Source organism: Nycticebus coucang, chromosome 3, assembly GCF_027406575.1.
Source record: "Nycticebus coucang isolate mNycCou1 chromosome 3, mNycCou1.pri, whole genome shotgun sequence".
In the NCBI taxonomy this organism is placed as follows: Eukaryota; Metazoa; Chordata; class Mammalia; order Primates; family Lorisidae; genus Nycticebus; species Nycticebus coucang.
Genome location: NC_069782.1, coordinates 64,412,923 through 64,432,947, shown reverse-complemented (window position 1 = coordinate 64,432,947; position 20,025 = coordinate 64,412,923). Strand labels below are relative to the sequence as shown.

At 48.8% G+C, this 20,025-nt stretch overlaps 1 protein-coding gene across 4 annotated transcripts in view; it reads right to left on the bottom strand.

The window, feature by feature from the left end:
* The window catches only part of SLC44A2 (solute carrier family 44 member 2), a 42,338-nt gene that overhangs the window by 17,993 nt on the left and 4,320 nt on the right, over window positions 1–20,025 (bottom strand). For 2 of the 4 annotated variants that reach the window (XM_053583267.1, XM_053583266.1), the window contains exon 2: window positions 3,819–3,867. In XM_053583267.1, the coding sequence (XP_053439242.1) occupies window positions 3,819–3,867 (49 nt within the window). Of the gene's footprint in view, window positions 1–3,818; window positions 3,868–4,424; window positions 5,101–20,025 lie in introns of those variants that run through there. The other 2 variants (XM_053583268.1, XM_053583269.1) reach the window with 2 other exon arrangements.

Sequence of the window (20,025 nt, the reverse complement as noted above, 5' to 3'; positions counted from 1 at the left end):
TTGCTGTGAGCTGTGTGATGCCACAGCACTCTATGGAGGGTGATAAAGTGAGACTCTGTCTCTACAAAAAAAAAAAAAGAAAGAGGGCGGCGCCTGTGGCTCAGTCGGTAAGGCGCCGGCCCCATATACCGAGGGTGGCGGGTTCAAACCCGGCCCCGGCCAAACTGCAACCAAAAAATAGCCGGGCGTTGTGGCGGGTGCCTGTAGTCCCAGCTACTCGGGAGGCTGAGGCAAGAGAATCGCTTAAGCCCAGGAGTTGGAGGTTGCTGTGAGCTGTGTGAGGCCACGGCACTCTACCGAGGGCCATAAAGTGAGACTCTGTTTCTACAAAAAAAAAAAAAAAAAAAAAAAAAGAAAGAAAGAAAAGAAAAACTGAGGCAAGAGGATCACTTGAGCCCAATATTTGGAGGTTGGTGTGAGCCAGGATGCACTCTAACCACCCAGGGTAACAGCTTGAGACTCTCTGTTTCAAAAAAAAAAATTTTTTTTTCCAGTTAACTCAAGTGTTATGATACACCTATTGTTCTGTTTCTTGCTGACTTAGTATCTTGAGAAGGATCCACATTGCTATTTAGGAGGGTTCTTGAACCTCTTTAGAGCTCGTGTGTCCCATGTATGGACATTCAGATTGTTAGTTTTTACCATTTAAATTTATTATTTATTTATTTTTGTGGTGACAGGGTCTCTCTATCTTGACCAGGCTGGTCTCAAACTCCTGGCCTCAAACAATCCTCCTACCTCGGCCTCCCAAGGTGCCAGGGATTACAGAGGTGGGCCACTGTTCCTGGCAATCTTTTGTCAATTTGAAAAAATGGCATGAGGGGCGGCTCCTTGGCTCAGTGAGTAGGGCGCCGGCCCCATATACAGAGGGTGGCAGGTTCAAACCCAGCCCCGGCCAAACTGCAACAACAAAAAAAATAGCTGGGCATTGTGGTGGGCGCCTATAGTCCCAGCTGCTCTGGAGGCTGAGGCAAGAGAATCACGTAAGCCCAAGAGCTGGGGGTTGCTGTGAGCTGTGTGACGCCACGACACTCTACCAAGGGCAGTAAAGTGAGACTCTGTCTCTACAAAAAAAAAAAAAATGGCATCAATTGGCCAGGTGCAATAACTATCATCTGTAATGCTAGCACTCTGGGAGGCCAAGATGGAAGGGTACTTGAGCTCAGGAGTTTGAGACCAGCCTGAGCAAGAGGGAGACCCCATCTTAATTAAAAAAAAAAGAAGAAGAAGAAGAAGAAGAAGAAAAGAAAGAAAGAAAAATTAGCTGGTGTTGTTGTGCTCACCTGTCATCCCTGTTTGAACACAGGAGTTTGAGGATGCTGTGAGGTAGGCTGATGCCACAGCATTCTAGGCTAGGCAACAGAGTGAGACTCTATCTCAGGGGAAACAAAGGCTGCAATGTCATACATCTTTGTCCATGTGTACAAGGTTTATTGGGAAAAATTTTCCCTAGAATTAAAATGTTTTGAACAAACAAGAACATTTTTCTTGGAACAAATAGATGCACATAAAATATATTTCACATTTCCAAATTCCCTCCCAAAAAAGATTTGTTTCAGAGCAGAATATCTTTTAAAATCTTTGAGAAGCTGCCATGGGGAAATTTTATTTGGTTTTTGTTTTCTTTCTTTTTTTTTTTGTAGAGACAGAGTCTCACTGTACCGCCCTCGGGTAGAGTGCCATGGTGTCACACGGCTCACAGCAACCTCTAACTCTTGGGCTTACGCGATTCTCTTGCCTCAGCCTCCCGAGCAGCTGGGACTACAGGCGCCCACCACAACGCCCGGCTATTTTTTTGTTGCAGTTTGGCTGGGGCTGGGTTTGAACCCGCCACCCTTGGCCGGCGCCCTACTCACTGAGCCACAGGCGCCGCCCTGGTTTTTGTTTTGTTTTCTTTTTTTTTTTTTACACTTGATCTTAGCCAAAAGGCCGAGAAGCGATGTCTTTTCTTTTCTTTTTTTTTTTTTTTTAAGACAGAGTCTCAGTTTGTCACTCTTGGTAGAGTGCCAAGGTATCATAATTCACAGCAACCTCAAACTCTTGGGCTCAAGTAATCCTCTTGCCTCAGCCTCCCAGGTAGCTGGGACTATAGGCAATTGACACACCTGGCTATTTTTATTATTTATTTATTTATTTATTTTTTGTAGAGACGGAGTCTCACTTTATGGGAGTGCCGTGGCCTCACACAGCTCACAGCAACCTCCAACTCCTGGGCTTAAGCGATTCTCTTGCTTCAGCCTCCTGAGTAGCTGGGACTACAGGCGCCCGCCACAACGCCCGGCTATTTTTTGGTTGCAGTTTGGCCGGGGCCAGGTTTGAACCCGCCACCCTTGGTATATGGGGCCGGCGCCTTATGGACTGAGCCACAGGCGCCGCCCCATTTATTTATTTATTTTTTTTCTTTTTGAGACAGAGTCTCACTTATTAACCCTCAGTAGAGTACCATGGCGTCACAGCTCACAGCAACTTCCAACTCCTTGGGCTTAGGCGATTTTCTTGACTCTTTTTTTTTTTTTTTTGCCTTTTTTGGCAGGGGCTGGGTTTGAACCCACCACCTCCTGCATATGGGGCCAGCGCCCTACTCCTTTGAGCTACAGACACCCCCAGGCGATTTTCTTGCCTCAGCCTCCCAAGTAGCTGGGACTACAGGCGCCCCCCCACAGTTTGGCTGAGGCTGGGTTTGAACCCACCACCCTTGGTATTTGGGGCGGGCGCCCTACCCAGTGAGCCACAGGAGCCACCTAACACCTGGCTATTTTTAGAGACAGGGTCTCACTCTTGCTCAAGCTGGTCTTGAACCAGTGAGCTCAGGCAATCCACCGGCCTTGTTGGTTCTTGTTTTCAATTATATTCCTTTACTTTTTATTAAGGTTAAACATCTTTTCATAAGTTCATTATTCACAGAATTTCTTGTTCTATAAAGTTCTGTTCCAGTCTTCTGCCCATTTAAAAAAATTCATTTGTGGGTGGCACCTGTGGCTCAAAGGAGTAGGGCGCCGGCCCCATATGCCAGAGGTGACGGGTTCAAACCCAGTCCTGGCCACAAACTGCCAAAAAAAAAAAAAAAATTCATTTGTAAGAACTCTTGGTATATTAAGGAAATTAATTATTTTTTTGGAGACAGTCTCACTTTGTCGCCCTCAGTAGAATGCTGTAGTGTCTTAGCTCACAGCAACCTCAAACTTGGGTTCAAGTGATCCTCTTGTATCAGCCTCCCAAGTAGCTATGACTACAGGTACCGGCTACAACCCCCATCTATATATATATATTTTGTTTTGTTTTGTTTTGTTTTTAGAGAGTAACTTTATCGCTCTCAGTAGAGTGCTGTGGCATCACAACTCACAGCAACCCTCCAACTCCTGGGCTTAGGCAATTCTCTTGCCTCAGCTTCCAGAGTAGCTGGGACTACAGGCGCCCCCCACAATGCCCGGCTACTTTTGTTGTTGTTGTTGCAGTTTGGCCAGGGCCGGGGTTTTAACCCACCACTCTTGGTATATGGGGCTGGCACCCTACCCACTGAGCCACAGGCGCCTTAGCCCCACCCCCACCCCCAGCTATTATAGGGGTCTTGCTTTTGCTCAGGCTGGTGGAACATCTGAATTCAGGTGATCAGCCCACCAAGGGCTCCCAGAGTGCTAGGATTACAGGTGACAGCCACCGCGACTGGCCTACAGTTTTTTTTTCACTGTCAACTTGCAAATATTTATCACTAGTCTGTCTATTGGACACAAGAGGGTGTGTGTGAGAACAAACAGGGGTTGGGGCAGTATTATCAGGGAAGACGCCCCTCCACACAAAAAAAAAAGCAGAGCTCTTACCTGTTGTAAATGGGTCCTTTGAAGGTGGGGTCATACTTCTGTGGCGTTCCTGAAAGTCAGTAAGATTAACCTGGGCAGATGAGCTGAAACAAGACAGGGCAGGAAGACCCTCTCCCCTCTTTCTCTGAAGCCCCTAGGGGTTTCTTGCCATGGCAAGAATAAAATTCAGATACCCTGCAGACTTTCTGTGACACCTAGCCCCAAATGACCACACTCAAGCCCTCAGTAGGTGAAGGCCAGTACTGGAGTCATTAATTGTGAACAAATTCATCACCTGGCGGCCACCACTGGGAAAGTGGCTGGAATGGCGGCCAACAGGGATCAGGTGGGATCAGGGGGAAGGTCTGATGTGGGACGTGGGGATACGCGGCAGAGGGGTCCCGCAGGAGCGCCGCTCAGTGGGGAAAGGGGCAGATCCTTCGGATAAGAGGGGCGCCTGACAGGCCGTTCCGGGGGAGACTTTTGGGGTGAGGGTGCCGGAAGGTGACAGTGGGGGTCCAGGGGTGAGATCTGCGATTCCGCTCTGCTCCCTTGCCCCAGTTTCCCACGCCCCAGATCCTCGCGCCATCCCTTCTGAGTGGCCAGCCCCGGGCCGTGGCTACTTACCGTGCTTCCCGTAGTAATGCTGCCGCTCGGCCCCCATCCCCGCGGGCGCCCTCTGCGTCCCGGGTCTGGTTCCGAGGTTTAGATTCACGGAGACCCCGAGGGATACACGGACCGCCGGGCTGGCGGCGGCTCCTCCCAGCCCAGAGCTAGGCGGGGCGGCCCAAACCGGTCAGACCGGCCCGAGCTGGGGAGCTCCACTAAGGGACTGCGGAGGGCGCCCGGCCCGGCGGCAGCTGCTCCTGCCACTCACTGGCCACCCGGATTTAGCCCGCCCCGCCCCGACCCGAGGAACCCACCAGCGGCTTCTCCCTGTGACCTGGGCTATCCACCCCGCGCAGGGACACCGCCTGGAACACCTCCCAACCATGAAAGGGCGCCTCTATAGCCCCATTCCTCGGGTGGGGAACCTGAGGCACTGGGAGGGTAAAGAAACAGCAGAAGACGAAGCTATGGGGTATTTGGGCTGAAAACTACCAAAACCATGCTGTGGAGTTTTATTTTGGTCTGTTGCTTGCTTTTCTTCCTTTTCCTCCCTCCCTCCCTTCCTTTTTTTGACACTGTCTAACTCTGTCACCCTGGGTTGAGTGCCCTGTTCGCCTCTAGCTCACAGCAACCTCAAACTCCTGCTGGACTCAAGTGATTCTCTTGCATCAAGCCTCCTCAGTAGCTCGGACTACAGGCATCTGCCACAAAACCCAGCTAGTTCTACTTTTTTTTTTTTTGCAGTTTGCCCGGGGTGGGGCCTGAACCCACCACTCTCGGCACGTGTGGCGGGCGCCCTACTCACTGAGCCACAAAAGCGCAGGCTAGCTTTTCTATTTTTAGTAGAGACAGGGTCTCACTCCTGCTCAGGCTGGTCTGCAACTCCTGGCCTTAAATGATCCACCAGCCTGGGTCTCCCAGAGTGCTGGGATTATAGCCATGAGGCATGGTCCCTGGCACTCTATTGCATTTAAAATAATAATAATTGTCAACAGTTCAATAGTGCTAGAGTCCACCAAAATATCCACATCTTCAACCTCTTGAAAACTTTAAAAAAATAAGGCTGGCAACTCTTGTGCCTGGAACTGCCAGTCTACTACCTTTGTGGCCCCAGGACACCAGAGCTGCTGTTCCTATACACTCTCACAATTTTGCTAATCCCGAAATCATTGTTTAGTAGAACAAGTATTTATTTAACCCATACTGGTGCAGATATGGGGTTGGGACCCAGGTACAGTGAAGAGCCCACATCCTACTGAGTGGCCCTGTGTTCCAACGTTCCTTCTGTCCCCTCTAACCCAAAAAACACTTCCCAATACTTAACTTCCCTGAGCCTCTGTTTCCTCAACTATAAAGTGGGGCTAATGTATAAAAACAAAACTGGCCTTAAACACCCAACACAGGATATGAGGGTGTATACAGCTGGCACTGCAGGTTTCAGTCAGCCATGAATGTACTGTGAGGTCAGTGCCTGGGTATTCAGTACACGTGGGGGGACACAGTAGGTGTGGGGCATATAGTCAATGTGGAGGCGCAGTCAACAGGGAGGTATGGCTGGTGTTTAATGTGCATGGGTGTGTTAAGTAGAGGTGAGAGTATATCACTCACATGTGGTGTGCATCCATTGTGGAAGTATACCACAGGAGTATATAAACACATGGTACATACGACTGGCTTTATACTCCAACACTAACCATTCACCCACATGCTGACGGTATACTTGCTTGCAAACTAAGCCTGCAACTCCCAACTTGGAGGCCAGCTGCATACTATACAATGCCAACTATATGGCTAACATGGCATTATACAGTTGGAGGCATGGCAGATATACAGCCAGCATGGGGTTATATAGTCAGTGTCATCATATATAGTTGGAATTTAATAATCGTACCTGCTGCCTCAGAGTCCTGCATCCCACAGGCAGGATTCTGCTCACTAACTCAGCTTGTCCCTAGAGAAACGCCCTTCCCCTTGGCTGGGTGCCCATAGCTCAGTGGTTAGGTCACCGGCCATAAGCACTGGGACTGGCTAGTGGCTTCAAACCCAGCCCACGCCTGTTAAAACAAAACAAAACAAAACAAAAATATCTGGGTTTTCTGGCGGGCACCTGTAGTCCCAGCTAATAGGGAGGCTGAGGCAAGAGAGTCATCTGAGCCTAAGAGTTTGAGGTTGCTGTGAACTGTGACACCACAGCACTCTACCCGGGGCGATAAAGTGAGACTCTGTCTCAATTTTTTAAAAAAAAGAGAAATGCCCTTTCCCCCAGAATGGCCTTCCGCTGAGAAGGCCCCACCTGGGCCACAGACTTCAGCAAATAGGCAAGGCCTGAAGCTCCAAGCCATGCCCTTGGGTGACTAGGACTCCCAAGTAAGCCTGTGGTTCTTGCAGTTTCTGCCAGCCCAAAGGCTGGCTGGTTCCACCCCACCCAATCCAAACAGTGGATAGAGAGAGTGAGTCTGGGCATAGGCCGTGAGCCTCTTCTTTTCCTGGCTACAGGGGTCTTCTGGGGACACTTGTGCAGACTTGGGACTTTAACAACCAGCTCTACTCTGACCATGCTCATGAGGGCCTTGCCCCTGAGCTGCATACACCTGTGTGACACTTGCTTCCTCTCCTGACCCCTGTCCCACGTGAACCTCATACTCAGTATGGCTACATCCAAGGTCCTGAATGTCCCCATGACTCAATAATGGCAGCTCTGTTTTTCCAGATGCTTGGGTCAGGAACCAGGGATGACTTGCTTCTTCCCATCTGCCTTTGGATCTATCCAGAATCCAACCTTTCCTCAGCCCCAATTCTTTTCTTTCTTTTTTTTTTTTTTTGAGACAGAGCCTCAAGCTGTCGCCCTGGGTAGAGTGCGGTGGCATCACAGCTCACAGCAACGTCCAACTCCTGGGCTCAAGTGATTCTCCTGCCTCTGCCTCCCAAGTAGCTGGGACTACAGACGCCCGCCACATCGTCTGGCTATTTTTTTTTTTTTTTTTGGTTGCAGCCATTATTGTTGTTTGGTGGGCCCAGGCTGGATTCGAACCCGCCAGCTCAGGTGTATGTGGCTGGCGCCTTAGCTGCTTGAGCCACAGGTGCGGAGCCAGCCCACATTCTTTTCATACAGTCTTGTCATATGTCTGGACATAGTGCAGGAAACATTTAACAGTGGCCAGAGGTACCTGAGCACACTTATGACAGTATGTCTTTCCTCTGTCCAGAGCCCTCCATGGCTCCCATGTTACTTGAAAGAAAAAGTTCAACTCTTCAGCATGGCCCACAAGGCCCTGCATGATCTGCCCTCTCACCTTCTAGCCCCCACCTCCTCCCTCTCTCCCCTTGTCTTACTCTGTTCCAGCTTCACTAGCCTCCTGGCTACATTGCAAACTCATTATGCAGAGTCCCACCTCAGGGCCTTTGCCTTAATTGTTCTTCTTTGAAAGTTCTTCTTTCAGATACCCACCTGGCTGCACCTCCTTCAGGCCTCTATTGAAATATTACCTCCGGGGCGGCGCCTGTGGCTCAGCGGGTAGGGCGCCGGTCCCATATGCTGGAGGTGGTGGGTTCAAACCCAGCCCCGGCCAAAAACCACAAAAAAAAAAAAAAAAAAAAAAAAAGGATACTGAAAGTTTCTGATATCAGCTGGCATGACAGCCAGCCTGGGAGTAGCCACATACAAATAGCCAGTGGTAGGCCAGCACAAGGTGGCTCACGCCTATAATTCCAGCACTTTAGGAGGCCGAGGTGGGTGGATTGCCTGAACTCACGAGTTCCAGACCAGCCTTAGCTAAAGCGAGACCCCCATTTCTAAAAATAGCCAGGCGTGTGGCGGGTGCCTATAGTCCCAATTACTTGGAAGGCTGAGGCTGGAGAATAACTTGAGCCCAAGAGTTAGAGGTTGCTGTGAGCTATGATGCGAGAGCACTCCACTGGGGGCAACAAAGTGAAAGTCTAAGGCTGGGTGCCCATAGCTGAGTGGTTAGAGTGCTGGCCCTGTGCATTGGCGGTGGTGGATTCGAACCCTGCCCGGGCCTGCTAAGCAAAATAAATAAATAAATAAATAAATTGCACAAAGTGAAACTCTGTCTCAAAAATAAAAAAAAAAATAAAAAAAAGTAGCCAGGGCCGCACCTGTGGCTCAAGGAGTAGGGCGCTGGTCCCATATGCTGGAGGTGGCGGGTTCAAACCCAGCCCCGGCAAAAAACCACAAAAAAAAAAAAAAAAGTAGCCAGTGCTGAAGAAAACTTGCCACCTTTCAGACCCTGTCTACAGTACTCAAGGCCATGTCATCAACCCATTTTATAGTAAAGGAAACCAAGACTCAGAGATGCGAAGCAGTTTTAAAGTTGCCCAAGATGGATCACCATCTCCAAAACAGGTTTGTTGGGTAAGTAGGAGCCACTGACAGTGTTTGGGCAGGAGCATGATAGGGCCAGGTTAGGGAGCAGAGGGTATATGGGGAAGTCTCAGCTGTCACAGGAAAAGATTGCCGAGTCTGAGGGTTTGGTGTTGAGTGGGACAGCTGACCCATGACCTTGGTTTATGAACTTGATTTGCCCCTGTGTGACATGAAATTAAAACTGCAGTGAGGAGGCTGGGCATGGTGGCTCACGCCTATAATCCCAGGACTTGGGAGGCTGAGGTGGGTGGATTGCCTGAGCTCACAGGTTCGAGACCAGTTTGAGCAAGAGCAAGACCTTGTCTCTAAAAATAGCTGGGCATTGTGGTGGGCACCTGTAGTCCCAGCTACTTGGGGGCCTCAGGCAAGAGAATTGCTTAAGCCCAGGAGTCTGAGGTTGCTGTGAACTATGACACCACAGCACTCTACAAAGGGTGACAAAATGAGGGACTCTATCTCAAACAAAACAAAAGAAAACAAAACTGCAGAGAGGGGCACAGGGCATAGTCTTGGCTCAAGGCCTGGCCTTGTGGGCTCTCAGGAAAGAGAGAACTTTGGTATTATCATCTGATGGGTTCCATTAGCTCTCATTAACATTTGCTGAATGGGATGAAGGGAGAGGAACAGTAAATACTAATGGTTTCTGATAATTGAGACAGATCTAAGCCCTACAGAAGGGGAACCTGCTGAATCTTTCTAAAGTCGCTGCAAGGTAACAATGAAAATAGTGCCAATGCCCCCAAGTTACTGACCATTTGCCATGTACTGGCCACACACTTCCTTCTTGTTTTGTTTTGGTTTTTTCTTTTTTTTTTTTTTTTTTGTAGAGACAGAGTCTCACTGTACCGCCCTCGGGTAGAGTGCCGTGGCGTCACACGGCTCACAGCAACCTCTAACTCTTGGGCTTACGAGATTCTCTTGCCTCAGCCTCCCAAGCAGCTGGGACTACAGGCGCCCGCCACAACGCCCGGCTATTTTTTGTTGCAGTTTGGCCGGGGCTGGGCCTGAACCCGCCACCCTCGGCATATGGGGCCGGCGCCCTACTCACTGAGCCACAGGCGCCGCCCTGTTTTGGTTTTTTCTATTTGTTTTATTCTTAAAGACAGGGTCTTGCTCTGTTGCTCAGGCTAGAATGCAGTGGTGTCATCATAGCTCAAGGCCAACTTGAATCCTTGGGCTCAAGTGATCTTCCTCTTGTCTCAGCCTCCCGAGTACCTGGGATTACAGGCACACACTGCCAGGCCCAGCTAAATTTGTTTTTTCTTTTTTTAGAGACAGAGTCTCACTTTACCACCCTTGGTAGAGTGCCGTGGCATCACAGCTTACGGCAACCTCCAACTCCTGGGTTTAGGCGATTCTCTTGCCTCAGTCTTGTGAGTAGCTGGGACTACAGGCACCTGCCACAGTGCCCAGCTATTTTTTGGTTGCAGTTTGGGCAGGGCTGGGTTTGAACCCACCACTCTCGGTATATGGGGCCCGCGCCCTACTCAATGAGCCACAGGTGCCACCCTCAGCTAAATGTTTTGTTTTTTTTTCAGTTTTTGGCCGGGGCTGGATTTGAACCCTCCACCTCTGGCATATGGGGCCGGCACCCTACTTCTTTGAGCCACAGGCGCCGCCCAGGCCCAGCTAATTTTATTTCTATTTATTTATTTGAGATAGAATCTCACTTTGTCCCCCTTGATAGAGTGCTGTGGCGTCATAGCTCACAGCAACCTCAAACTCTTGGACTCAAGTGATACTCTGTGTCAGCCTCCCAAGTAGGTGGGACTACAGGCACGCCCACCACAACACCCGCCTATATTTTTTGGGGGGAGATAGAGTCTCACTAAGTTGCCCTCCGAAGAGTACCGTGGCATCACAGTTCACAGCGACCTCAAACTTTTTAGGCTTAAGCAATTCTCTTGCCTCAGCCTCCCAGTACCTGGGACTACAAGTGCCTGCCACAATGCCCTGCCATTTTTTGTTATTGTTGTCATCATTGTTTTTAGCAGGCCCTGGCTGGTTTCAAACCCACCAGCCCTGGTGTATGTGCCCTAGCCGCTGAGCTAGAGGCACTGAGCCTATTTTTAGACACGAGGTCTTGCTCTGGCTCAGCCTGGTCTTGAACCTGTGAGCTCAGGTAATCCACCCGCCTCAGCCTCCCACAGTGCTAGGATTACAGGCATGAGGCACCATGCCCCAGCCTTGCCCAGCTAATTAAAAAAAAATTTTTTTTTAGAGACAGTCTCACTTTATTGCTCTCGCTATGACATCACAGCTCACAGCAATCTCCAACTCTTGGGCTTAAGCGATTCTTTTGCCTCAGCCTCCGAAGTAGCTGGGACTACAGGCACCCACCACAATGCCTGGTTATCTTTTGTTGCAGTTTAGCCAGGGCCAGTTTGAACCTGCCACCTTTGGAGCCACAGGAGCCACCAATTTTAAATATATATATAATATACATTAAATATATATATATATATATTTTTTTTTTTTTTAGCAGGCCCTGGCTGGTTTTTTGGTTTTTTTTTAGAGACAGTCTCATTTTATTGCCCTTGGTAGAGTATGGTAGTCACAGCTCATAGCAACCTCCAACTCCTGTGCCTAGGCAATTCTCTTGCTTCAGCCTCCCGAGTAGTTGGAACTACAGGCACCCATCACAACGCCTGGCTATTTTTTTATTGCAGTTTGGCCAGGGCCGGGTTCGAACTCGCCCCCCCAAGTATATGGTGCTGGTGCCTTACCCACTGAGCCACAGGCACCACCCCTTTAAATATTTTTTGTAGATATGGGGTCTCACTATTTTTCCCAGACTAGTCTTGAACTCCTGACCTTATGTGTTCCTCCCACTTTGACCTCCTACTAGGCATGAGTACTATACCCAACCTGGGCACTCTTCTTTTTTTGGTGGGGGGGCAGAGTTTTTGTTGTCCAGGCTAGAGTGTCATGGCATCAGCCTAGCTTACAGCAACCTCAAACTCCTGGGCTCAAGTGATTCTCCTAACTTAGCCTCCCGAGTAGCTGGGACTACAGACTCCTGCCATTACACCCAGATCATTTTTTTTTTCTATTTTTACTAGTGACAGGGTCTTGTTCTTTTTTTTTTTTTTTTTGGCCGGGGCTGGGTTTGAACCCACCACCTCCAGCATATGGGACCAGCGCCCTACTCCTTGAGCCACAGGCGCCGCCAGGGTCTTGTTCTTACTGATATTGGTCATGAATTCCTACTGGCCTTGCCCACCCAGAGTGCTAGGATTATAGGTGTGAGTCACGTGCCCATCCCTGGGGACTCTTCTAAATGTTAGCTAGCTCACCTCATCTCATCCTTACAGCAGCTTTGTGAGATTGATCCCATCATCAGCCCCATTCCACAGATGTAGCCCTGAGGCCTATAGAGAGATAATGTGTCCATGGAGAGAAAGACTGTGGTTTGAACCTGCCACCTCTGGCATATGGGACCGGCGCCCTACTCCTTGAGCCACAGACGCCGCCCGCCGCAGAGCCAGATCTTAAGTTAGTGTTCACTTACACAAAGATTTTCTTCTATATCTGCTACCCCTGAGACAGCAAGAGCAACCCCTCCTTTCCTCCTCTTCTCAGCCTGCTCCATGAAGACCTTTCTGATGATCCACATTCACTTAATGAGTAATAAATGTATTTTCTTTTTCCTCTGATGTTCTTTTTTCTTTTTCTTGAACCACCACACCTGGCCCCTTATGATTTTATTTTCTTTTTAATTTTCTTTTTTTTTGCAGTTTTTGTCCAGGGCCAGGTTTGAATCCGCCACCTCCAGTATATGGGGTTGGCACCCTACTCCTTTGAGCCACAGGTGCGGCCCTTAATTTTCTTTTTTTCTTTTTTGTAGAGACAGAGTCTCACTTAACCACCCTCGGTAGAGTGCCATGATGTCACAGCACTCACAGCAACCTCCAGCTCTTGGGCTTCCGCGATTCTCCTGCCTCAGCCTCCCGAGCAGCTGGGACTACAGGCGCCCACCACAACACGTGGCTATTTTTTGGTTGCAGTTCAGCCGGGGCTGGGTTTGAACCCGCCACCCTCGGTATATGGGGCCGGCGCCCTACTCACTGAGCCACAGGTGCCACCTCCTTAATTTTCTTAAAACATTCTTTTTTCTCTATTTTACCTTATCGTAAAAATGCAGTATATATAATAATACAAATAACATACAAATTATGTGTAAATAAACTTTTAGTCATTGGTAATTATGGTCAACAGTAGATTATTAGCAGTTAAGTTTTAGGGGAGTCAAAAGTTATACATGGTTCTGGGCCTGGTGCTTCACTCCTGGCCTCCTAGCACTCTGGGAGGCCAAAATAGGAGGATCACTTGAGATCAAGAGTTGGAGACCTGCTCCAGCAAGAGGGAGACCCTATCCCTACTAAAACTGGAAAAACTAGCAGGGCACTGTGGCAGGCACCAGTAGTCCCAGCTACTTGGGAGGCCAAGAAGGTAGGATGGCTTGAGCCCAGGAGTTTTAGGTTGCTGTGAGGTATGATGCCATAGCACTCTACCCAGGGTGACAGAGGCAAACTGTTTCAAAAATGAAAGAAAGAAAGAGAAAAAATAGCCGGGCGTTGTGGCGGGCGCCTGTAGTCCCAGCTGCTCGGGAGGCTGAGGCAGGAGAATCATGTAAGCCCAAGAGTTAGAGGTTGCTGTGAGCCGTGTGACGCCACGGCACTCTACCCAAGGGCGGTACAGCGAGACTCTGTCTCTACAAAAAAAAAAAGAAAGAAAGAGAAAAAAATTAGCCTGCTGTGGTGGCCCGCTTCTATAGTCCCAGCTACTTGTAAGGCTGAGGCAGGAGAATGGCTTGAGCCCAGGAGTCTGAGGTTGCCATGAGCTAGGCTGAAGCCATAGCACTCTAGCCCAGGCAATAGAGTGAGATTCTGTCTCAAAATTAAAAAAAAAAAAAAAAAGTCATATGTGGATTTTGAACTGCATGGGGTATTAGCACCATTAACACTCATATTGTTCAAGGGTCAAGTGATTTTTGTTTTCTATGGCTGCTATAACAGACTATCGATGACTTGGTAGCTTAAAACATCAAAAATGTATTTTCTTACATTTCTGGAGGTCAGAAGTCCAAAATGCATCTCACTAGCCTACAGTTGAGTTGTTGGTAGGGCTGTTTCTTCTGGAGGTTCCAGGGGGAGAATGTGTTCCCTTGCCTGTTGTAGTTTCTAGAGGCCACCTGCATTCCTTGGCTTATAGCTAAGTAGGAGCCACTGATGGTGTTCAAGCCAGAGCATGATATGGCTGGGCTTGGGGAGGGGAGGACACATGGGGGAAACCTCAGTTGTCTCAAGAAAAGATTGCTGAGTCTGAGGGTTTGGTGTCATGAGTGGGACATTGAGCCATGGCTTTGTCATGTGAACTTTAGTTATCCCTAAGTGACATAGAATTAGAAATGCATCTTTAGGGCGGCGCCTGTGGCTCAGTCAGTAAGGCGCCGGCCCCATATACCGAGGGTGGCGGGTTCAAACCCGGCCCCGGCCAAACTCCAACCAAAAAATAGCCGGGCGCTGTGGCGGGTGCCTGTAGTCCCAGCTGCTCGGGAGGCTGAGGCAAGAGAATCGCTTAAGCCCAGGAGTTGGAGGTTGCTGTGAGCTGTGGGAGGCCACAGCACTCTACCGAGGGCCATAAAGTGAGACTCTGTCTCTACAAAAAAAAAAAAAAAAAAAAGAAATGCATCTTTAGGGCAGTGCCTGTGGCTCAGTGGGTAGGGCACCAGCCCCATATACCAAGGGTAGCAGGTTCGAACCCAGCCCCAGCCAAACTGCAACAAAAAAAAATAGCCAGGCGTTTTGGCGAGCGGCTGTAGTCCCAGCTACTGGGGAGGCTGAGGCAAGAGAATCACCTAAGCCCAGGAGTTGGAAGTTGCTGAGAGCTATGACTCTACAGTACTCTACCAGGGCGATAAAGTGAGACTCTGCCTTAAAAAAAAAGAGAAATGCATCTTTAATGCCAACAATCACATCAAGCCCATCCCTACTCCTATTGTTTCATGTCCTCACTGACTCCTTTCCCTTCCTCTTCCATTTGTAGGAATGCTTATCTGTGGATAATCCAGAATAATCTCCCAACTCAAAATCCTTAACATAATCACATCTGGGGCGGCGCCTGTGGCTCAGTCGGTAAGGCGCCGGCCCCATATACCGAGGGTGGCGGGTTCAAACCCGGCCCCGGCCAAACTGCAACCAAAAAATAGCCGGGCGTTGTGGCGGGCGCCTGTAGTCCCAGCTTCTCGGGAGGCTGAGGCAAGAGAATTGCTTAAGCCCAGGAGTTGGAGGTTGCTGTGAGCTGTGTGAGGCCACGGCACTCTACGAGGGCCATAAAGTGAGACTCTGTCTCTACAAAAAAAAAAAAAAACATAATCACATCTGAAAAGTCCCATTTTTGCCACATAAGCTAACCTGCCATATTTCCAGGTTTTAGGACATTGTGGCAGGTGGAGGCATTAGTTTGTTTACCATAGCATCTTAACCATCCTGGCCAGGGGTTGACAAACCACCCTTCTGGTCACATCCAGCCCAACCACCTGTTGTCACATGGCTCAGAGCTAAGATCGGTGTTTACATTTTAAGTGGTTGAAAAATATCCAAAGAATCCAACTTTGTGATGTTAAAATGCTGTAAGAGGGGCGGCGCTTTAACATCCAATTTTGTGATGTTAAAAATGCTGTAAGAGGGGCGGCGCCTGTGGCTCAATGAGTAGGGCACTGGCCCCATATGCCGAGGGTGGCGGGTTCAAACCCAGCCCCGGCCAAACTGCAACAACAAAATAGCCGGGCGTTGTGGCGGGCACTTGTAATCCCGGCTGCTCTGGATTCTGAGGCAAGAGAGTCGCGTAAGCCCAAGAGTTGGAGGTTGCTGTGAGCCTTGTGATGTCATGGCACTCTACCAGAGGGCGGTACAGTGAGACTCTGTCTCTACAAAAAAAAAAAAAAAAAAATGTCGTAAGAGGGTGGCACCTGTGGATCAAAGGAGTAGGGCGCTGGCCCCATATACCAGCCCCATATACCAGAGGTGGAGGGTTCAAACCTGGCCCCAGCCAAAAATAAAACTGCAAAAAAAAAAAAAAAAAAAAAATGCTGTAAGGTAGACTCCGGTGACCGTAGCACAGCAGGTATGGCACCACTGGCCACATGTACCAAGACTAGTGGGTTTAAACCCAGCCCAGGCCGGCTAAACAACAATGACATCTGCAACAAAAAAACAGTCAGGCGTTGTGCATTTTTTTTTGGCCAGGGCTAGGTTTGAACCCGCCACCTTCAGCATACAGGGACTGGCGCTCTACCCCTTTGAGCCACAGGCGCTGCCCAATAGCCAGGCGTTGTGGTGGGCACCTGTAGTCCTCTGAGGTACGGAGGCTGAGGCAAGAGAATTGCTTAAGCCCAAGGGTTTGAGGTTGCTGTTTGAGGTTTGAGGTTGCTGTGACATAGTGAGACTGTCTCAAAAAGAAAAAAAAAGGGCGGCACCTGTGGCTCAAAGGAGTAGGGCAACTGCCCCATATGTCAGAGGTTCAAACCCAGCCCTGGCCAAAAACCGCAAAAAAAAAAAAAAAAAATGCTGTAAGAGAGAAATGTCAGGGTCCATAAGTAAAGTTTTATTGGCACACATAAATGCTCACTTTCATATTGGGAAGGGTTGCTTTCAGGGTGCGATGACAGAGTGGAGGAGGAATGAAAAGTTATGTAATTTACTCCCCATAAATATTGGGGAAATTGAGGCACTGGAAAATTACACTGGAAATGTAATTGTTCCAGTGGATTCACAGCGTGGAAGTGGGGGAGTCAGATCATGGAGGGGCTTATGTCCGTCTTGGGTATAGTTGAACAAAGCTTTTCCCTCTCCGCTGCTATCTTCCTATCTGGAGAATGAAACAAATACTTGCACTTCCTTTGTAGGTGTTTCCTACGACTTGATGTGCAAAAAGTACTTAGCAACACTTACAAGGGTCTGGGGTACCCAGCTTCAACACATGCTAACCATTAATGTGAGCCCCTTTGGCAGAGTAGCAAACTGAGACTGTTTGCTCAGCCCACATGGCTGGGGAGGGACAGAGCTTCAAAGCAAATGAAGGCCTTTCTTTGGTAGATGCTGGGATGAGCAGAGCAAAGAAATGCAGCAATGGTGTGGAAATTGGGCTGTTAAATGAGGTCCAATTAGGGGCCTAGGGGGTGGAAGAGGTAGCCCTTGGGTCCTGGTTTTGCTGGCCATGACAGCTGCCCCACCCCGCTGCACTGGGTGTGGGAGATAAGGAACTGCTACAGGCTGCTCAGTCACACTGCAAATGCCACCCAGCCCCCAGAGCATCCAGATCCTGGCCAAGTCCCCAAGGGCTGCAGCAGCCTGAGGCTTCACCCAGGCAGGCAACCTGGCTGCTCTCCACCTTTCCAGAAGTATGTGCCTCATAAATGGGTATTCCAGCTGCCGAGACAAGTCTTTTCAACAAAGGGCTTGAGAACAAACAGCCTCTGGGTGGGGAAGCCTAGAAGAGCACAAGATAGAGCATCTACTGTATATGAAGACTATGCTAGACACCAAATCACACATTTACTTCTGCATGTAATCCTCACAATGAGGCCCTGAGTGTAGACGGTTTAGCAACAGGGTGGTTCATGACTTGCCCAAGGTCACACAGCCAATGGGAGCTTGCATTAGAACCCTGTTACCCAACTCTATGTTATGTGAATAACCCTCAATGACTGAGCATTCAGCATGTACTTAGCTCTCAGGTAAGTGCTGCACCCACATCACTTCACTGAATTCTCACAGTAGCCCTAAGAGGCACCTGATGCTATTAAATTGATTCCATTTTAGAGACAGAAAAACTGAAGCTCAGGGTTATGAAAGGTAGCACATGGTACAGAGATAGATAGGATGGAGCTGGGACTTACCTGAGAGCTGGAATCCCATGGGCACCTTGTTTGTTTGTTTTTATTATTATTTTTTAAAATAGAGACAGGGTCTTGGTCTGTTACCCAGGCTGGAGGGCAGTGGCCTAATCGTAGCTCCCTGCAGCCTTAAAATCCTGGGCTCCAGTGATCCTCCTACCTCTGAGACTAATGGTGTGTCCCACCATGCTCAGCCAAGCCATGGGCACATATAGATGTGTTCATGTATTAAGCACTTTAACATTAGGTGATTCATGCCCCTAGACTACTACTATTTGCCTCTCTCCTATCTTTTGGCTTCTGTCACTGGATCCTGTAGAAGCATGTGAACACCTGAGACAGGCCACACTCCTCCTCTGCTCAGAAATCTCTATGGCTCCCATCTCTCTCAGAACAAAAGCCCAAGTCCTCTCCCTGGCACACAAGACCCTGCACACTCTATTCACTCCTACTCTGGCCTCACCTTCTGCAGTCACAGGAAACTCCTTGCTGCTCAATCATACCATACACGTTCATACCTCAGGTACCTTGCACACACCCTGTGCCTGAAACATTCTGCCCAGCTTTCTTTTTTTTTTTTGTAGAGACAGAGTCTCACTTTATCACCCTCGGTAGAGTGCCATGGCATCACACAGCTCACAGCAACCTCCAACTCCTGGGCTTAAGCGATTCTCTTGCCTCAGCCTCCCGAGTAGCTGGGACTACAGGCACTCGCCACAACGCCCAGGTTTTTTTTTGTTGTAGTTGTCACTGTTGTTTAGCTGGCCCAGGCCGGGTTCAAACCCACCAGCCCTGGTCTATGTGGCCGGTGCCCTAACCACTGAACTACAGTGCCAAGCCTGGAGGAGCTCTTGAGCCCAGCAGTTCATGATCAGCTTGGACAACGTAAGGCTCTATCTTTAAAAAACATTAAAAATCAGCCTGGTATGATCGTGTGAGTCAGTTGTCCCATTTACTCGGGAAGCTGAGGTGAGAGGATTGTTTCAGGCTAGGAGTTCAAGGCTGTGGTGAGCTATGATGATCCCACTGCATTCCAGCCTGGGTGACAGAACAAGACCTTGTCTCTACCAAAAAAAGATAATAAGTCTGGTCCCAGTACAGTGGTGTTTACAACTAATTGATCACAACCAGTTACAGATTCCTTTGTTCCTTCTTTTTTTTTTTTTTGGCTGGGGCTGGGTTTGAACCCACCACCTCCAGCATATGGGACCGGAGCCCTACTCCTTGAGCCACAGGCGCCGCCCTCCTTTGTTCCTTCTTCACTCCCACTGCTTCGCTTGACTAGCCTTAAAAATAAATAAAATAAAATAAATAACAAAACAAAACAAAAAAATAGAATAAAAATAGTTAAGATGGTAAATTTTGTGTCAGTGTTTTTTACCACAATAAGAAATTTAAGAAAGAAAAAACCAAAACCAACTTGGCACCTGTAGCACAGTGGTTATGGCACCAGTCACATACACACAGGCTGGCGGTTTGAACACAGCCCGGGCCAGCTAAGCAACAATGAGAACTGCTATAAAAAATATAGCCCAGCGTTGTAGCAGGTACCTATAGTCCTAGCTACTTGGGAGGCTGAGGCAAACAAATCGCTTAAGCCCAAGAGTTTGAGGTTGTTGTGAGCTGTGAAACCATGGTACTCTACTGGGGGCAACATAGTGAGATTCTGTCTCAGAAAAAGAAAAAAACAAAACCAAGCCACATGTCACCTTTAGGATGTAGTTTGAGAATTTTGGGTCCATACCTTTTGGGAAGTTAGAGGTCTCGTGGTTCTGATAAAACTCATCTACCTGTGTTCCTAAAATCTGTGCAGTGTTTTGGTATGTAAATTACACTTCAATTAAAAATTTATAGAGAGAACTGGGTCCTCCTAGTGCTCAGATCAGTCTGTGGAGAGTGTACTGGCCTGTAGCTCAGGCTCATCTGTGAAAGACAAGGCTGCCCTCCCCTTAGCAAAGACCCCGTGGTCTGAGGAGAAATCCCCAGATCTCAGTAAAGTGTCATGATGGGGGAAAGAAAGGGGCAGGTGGTGCTGGGCCATCTGAAAATCTACTACTGTCGCGGGTGTCCAGCCGGGGCCTGTGGGCCATGTGGATTATTTGAGGCCTGTTTTGTTTATCTGAGGTGTCAGATATAGCAAAAATTATGCATGGACCTTTTTTTAAAATTTCTTGCTCATCCCCCCCCCCAAAAAAAATTTATATAGGCCTGCATGGTGGTAATCCTAGCACTCTGGGAGGCCAAGGTGGGTGGACTGTGGGAGCTCACAGGTTCGAGACCAACCTAGCAAGAGCAAGATCCCATTTCTAAAAATAGCTGGGTGTTGTGATGGGTGC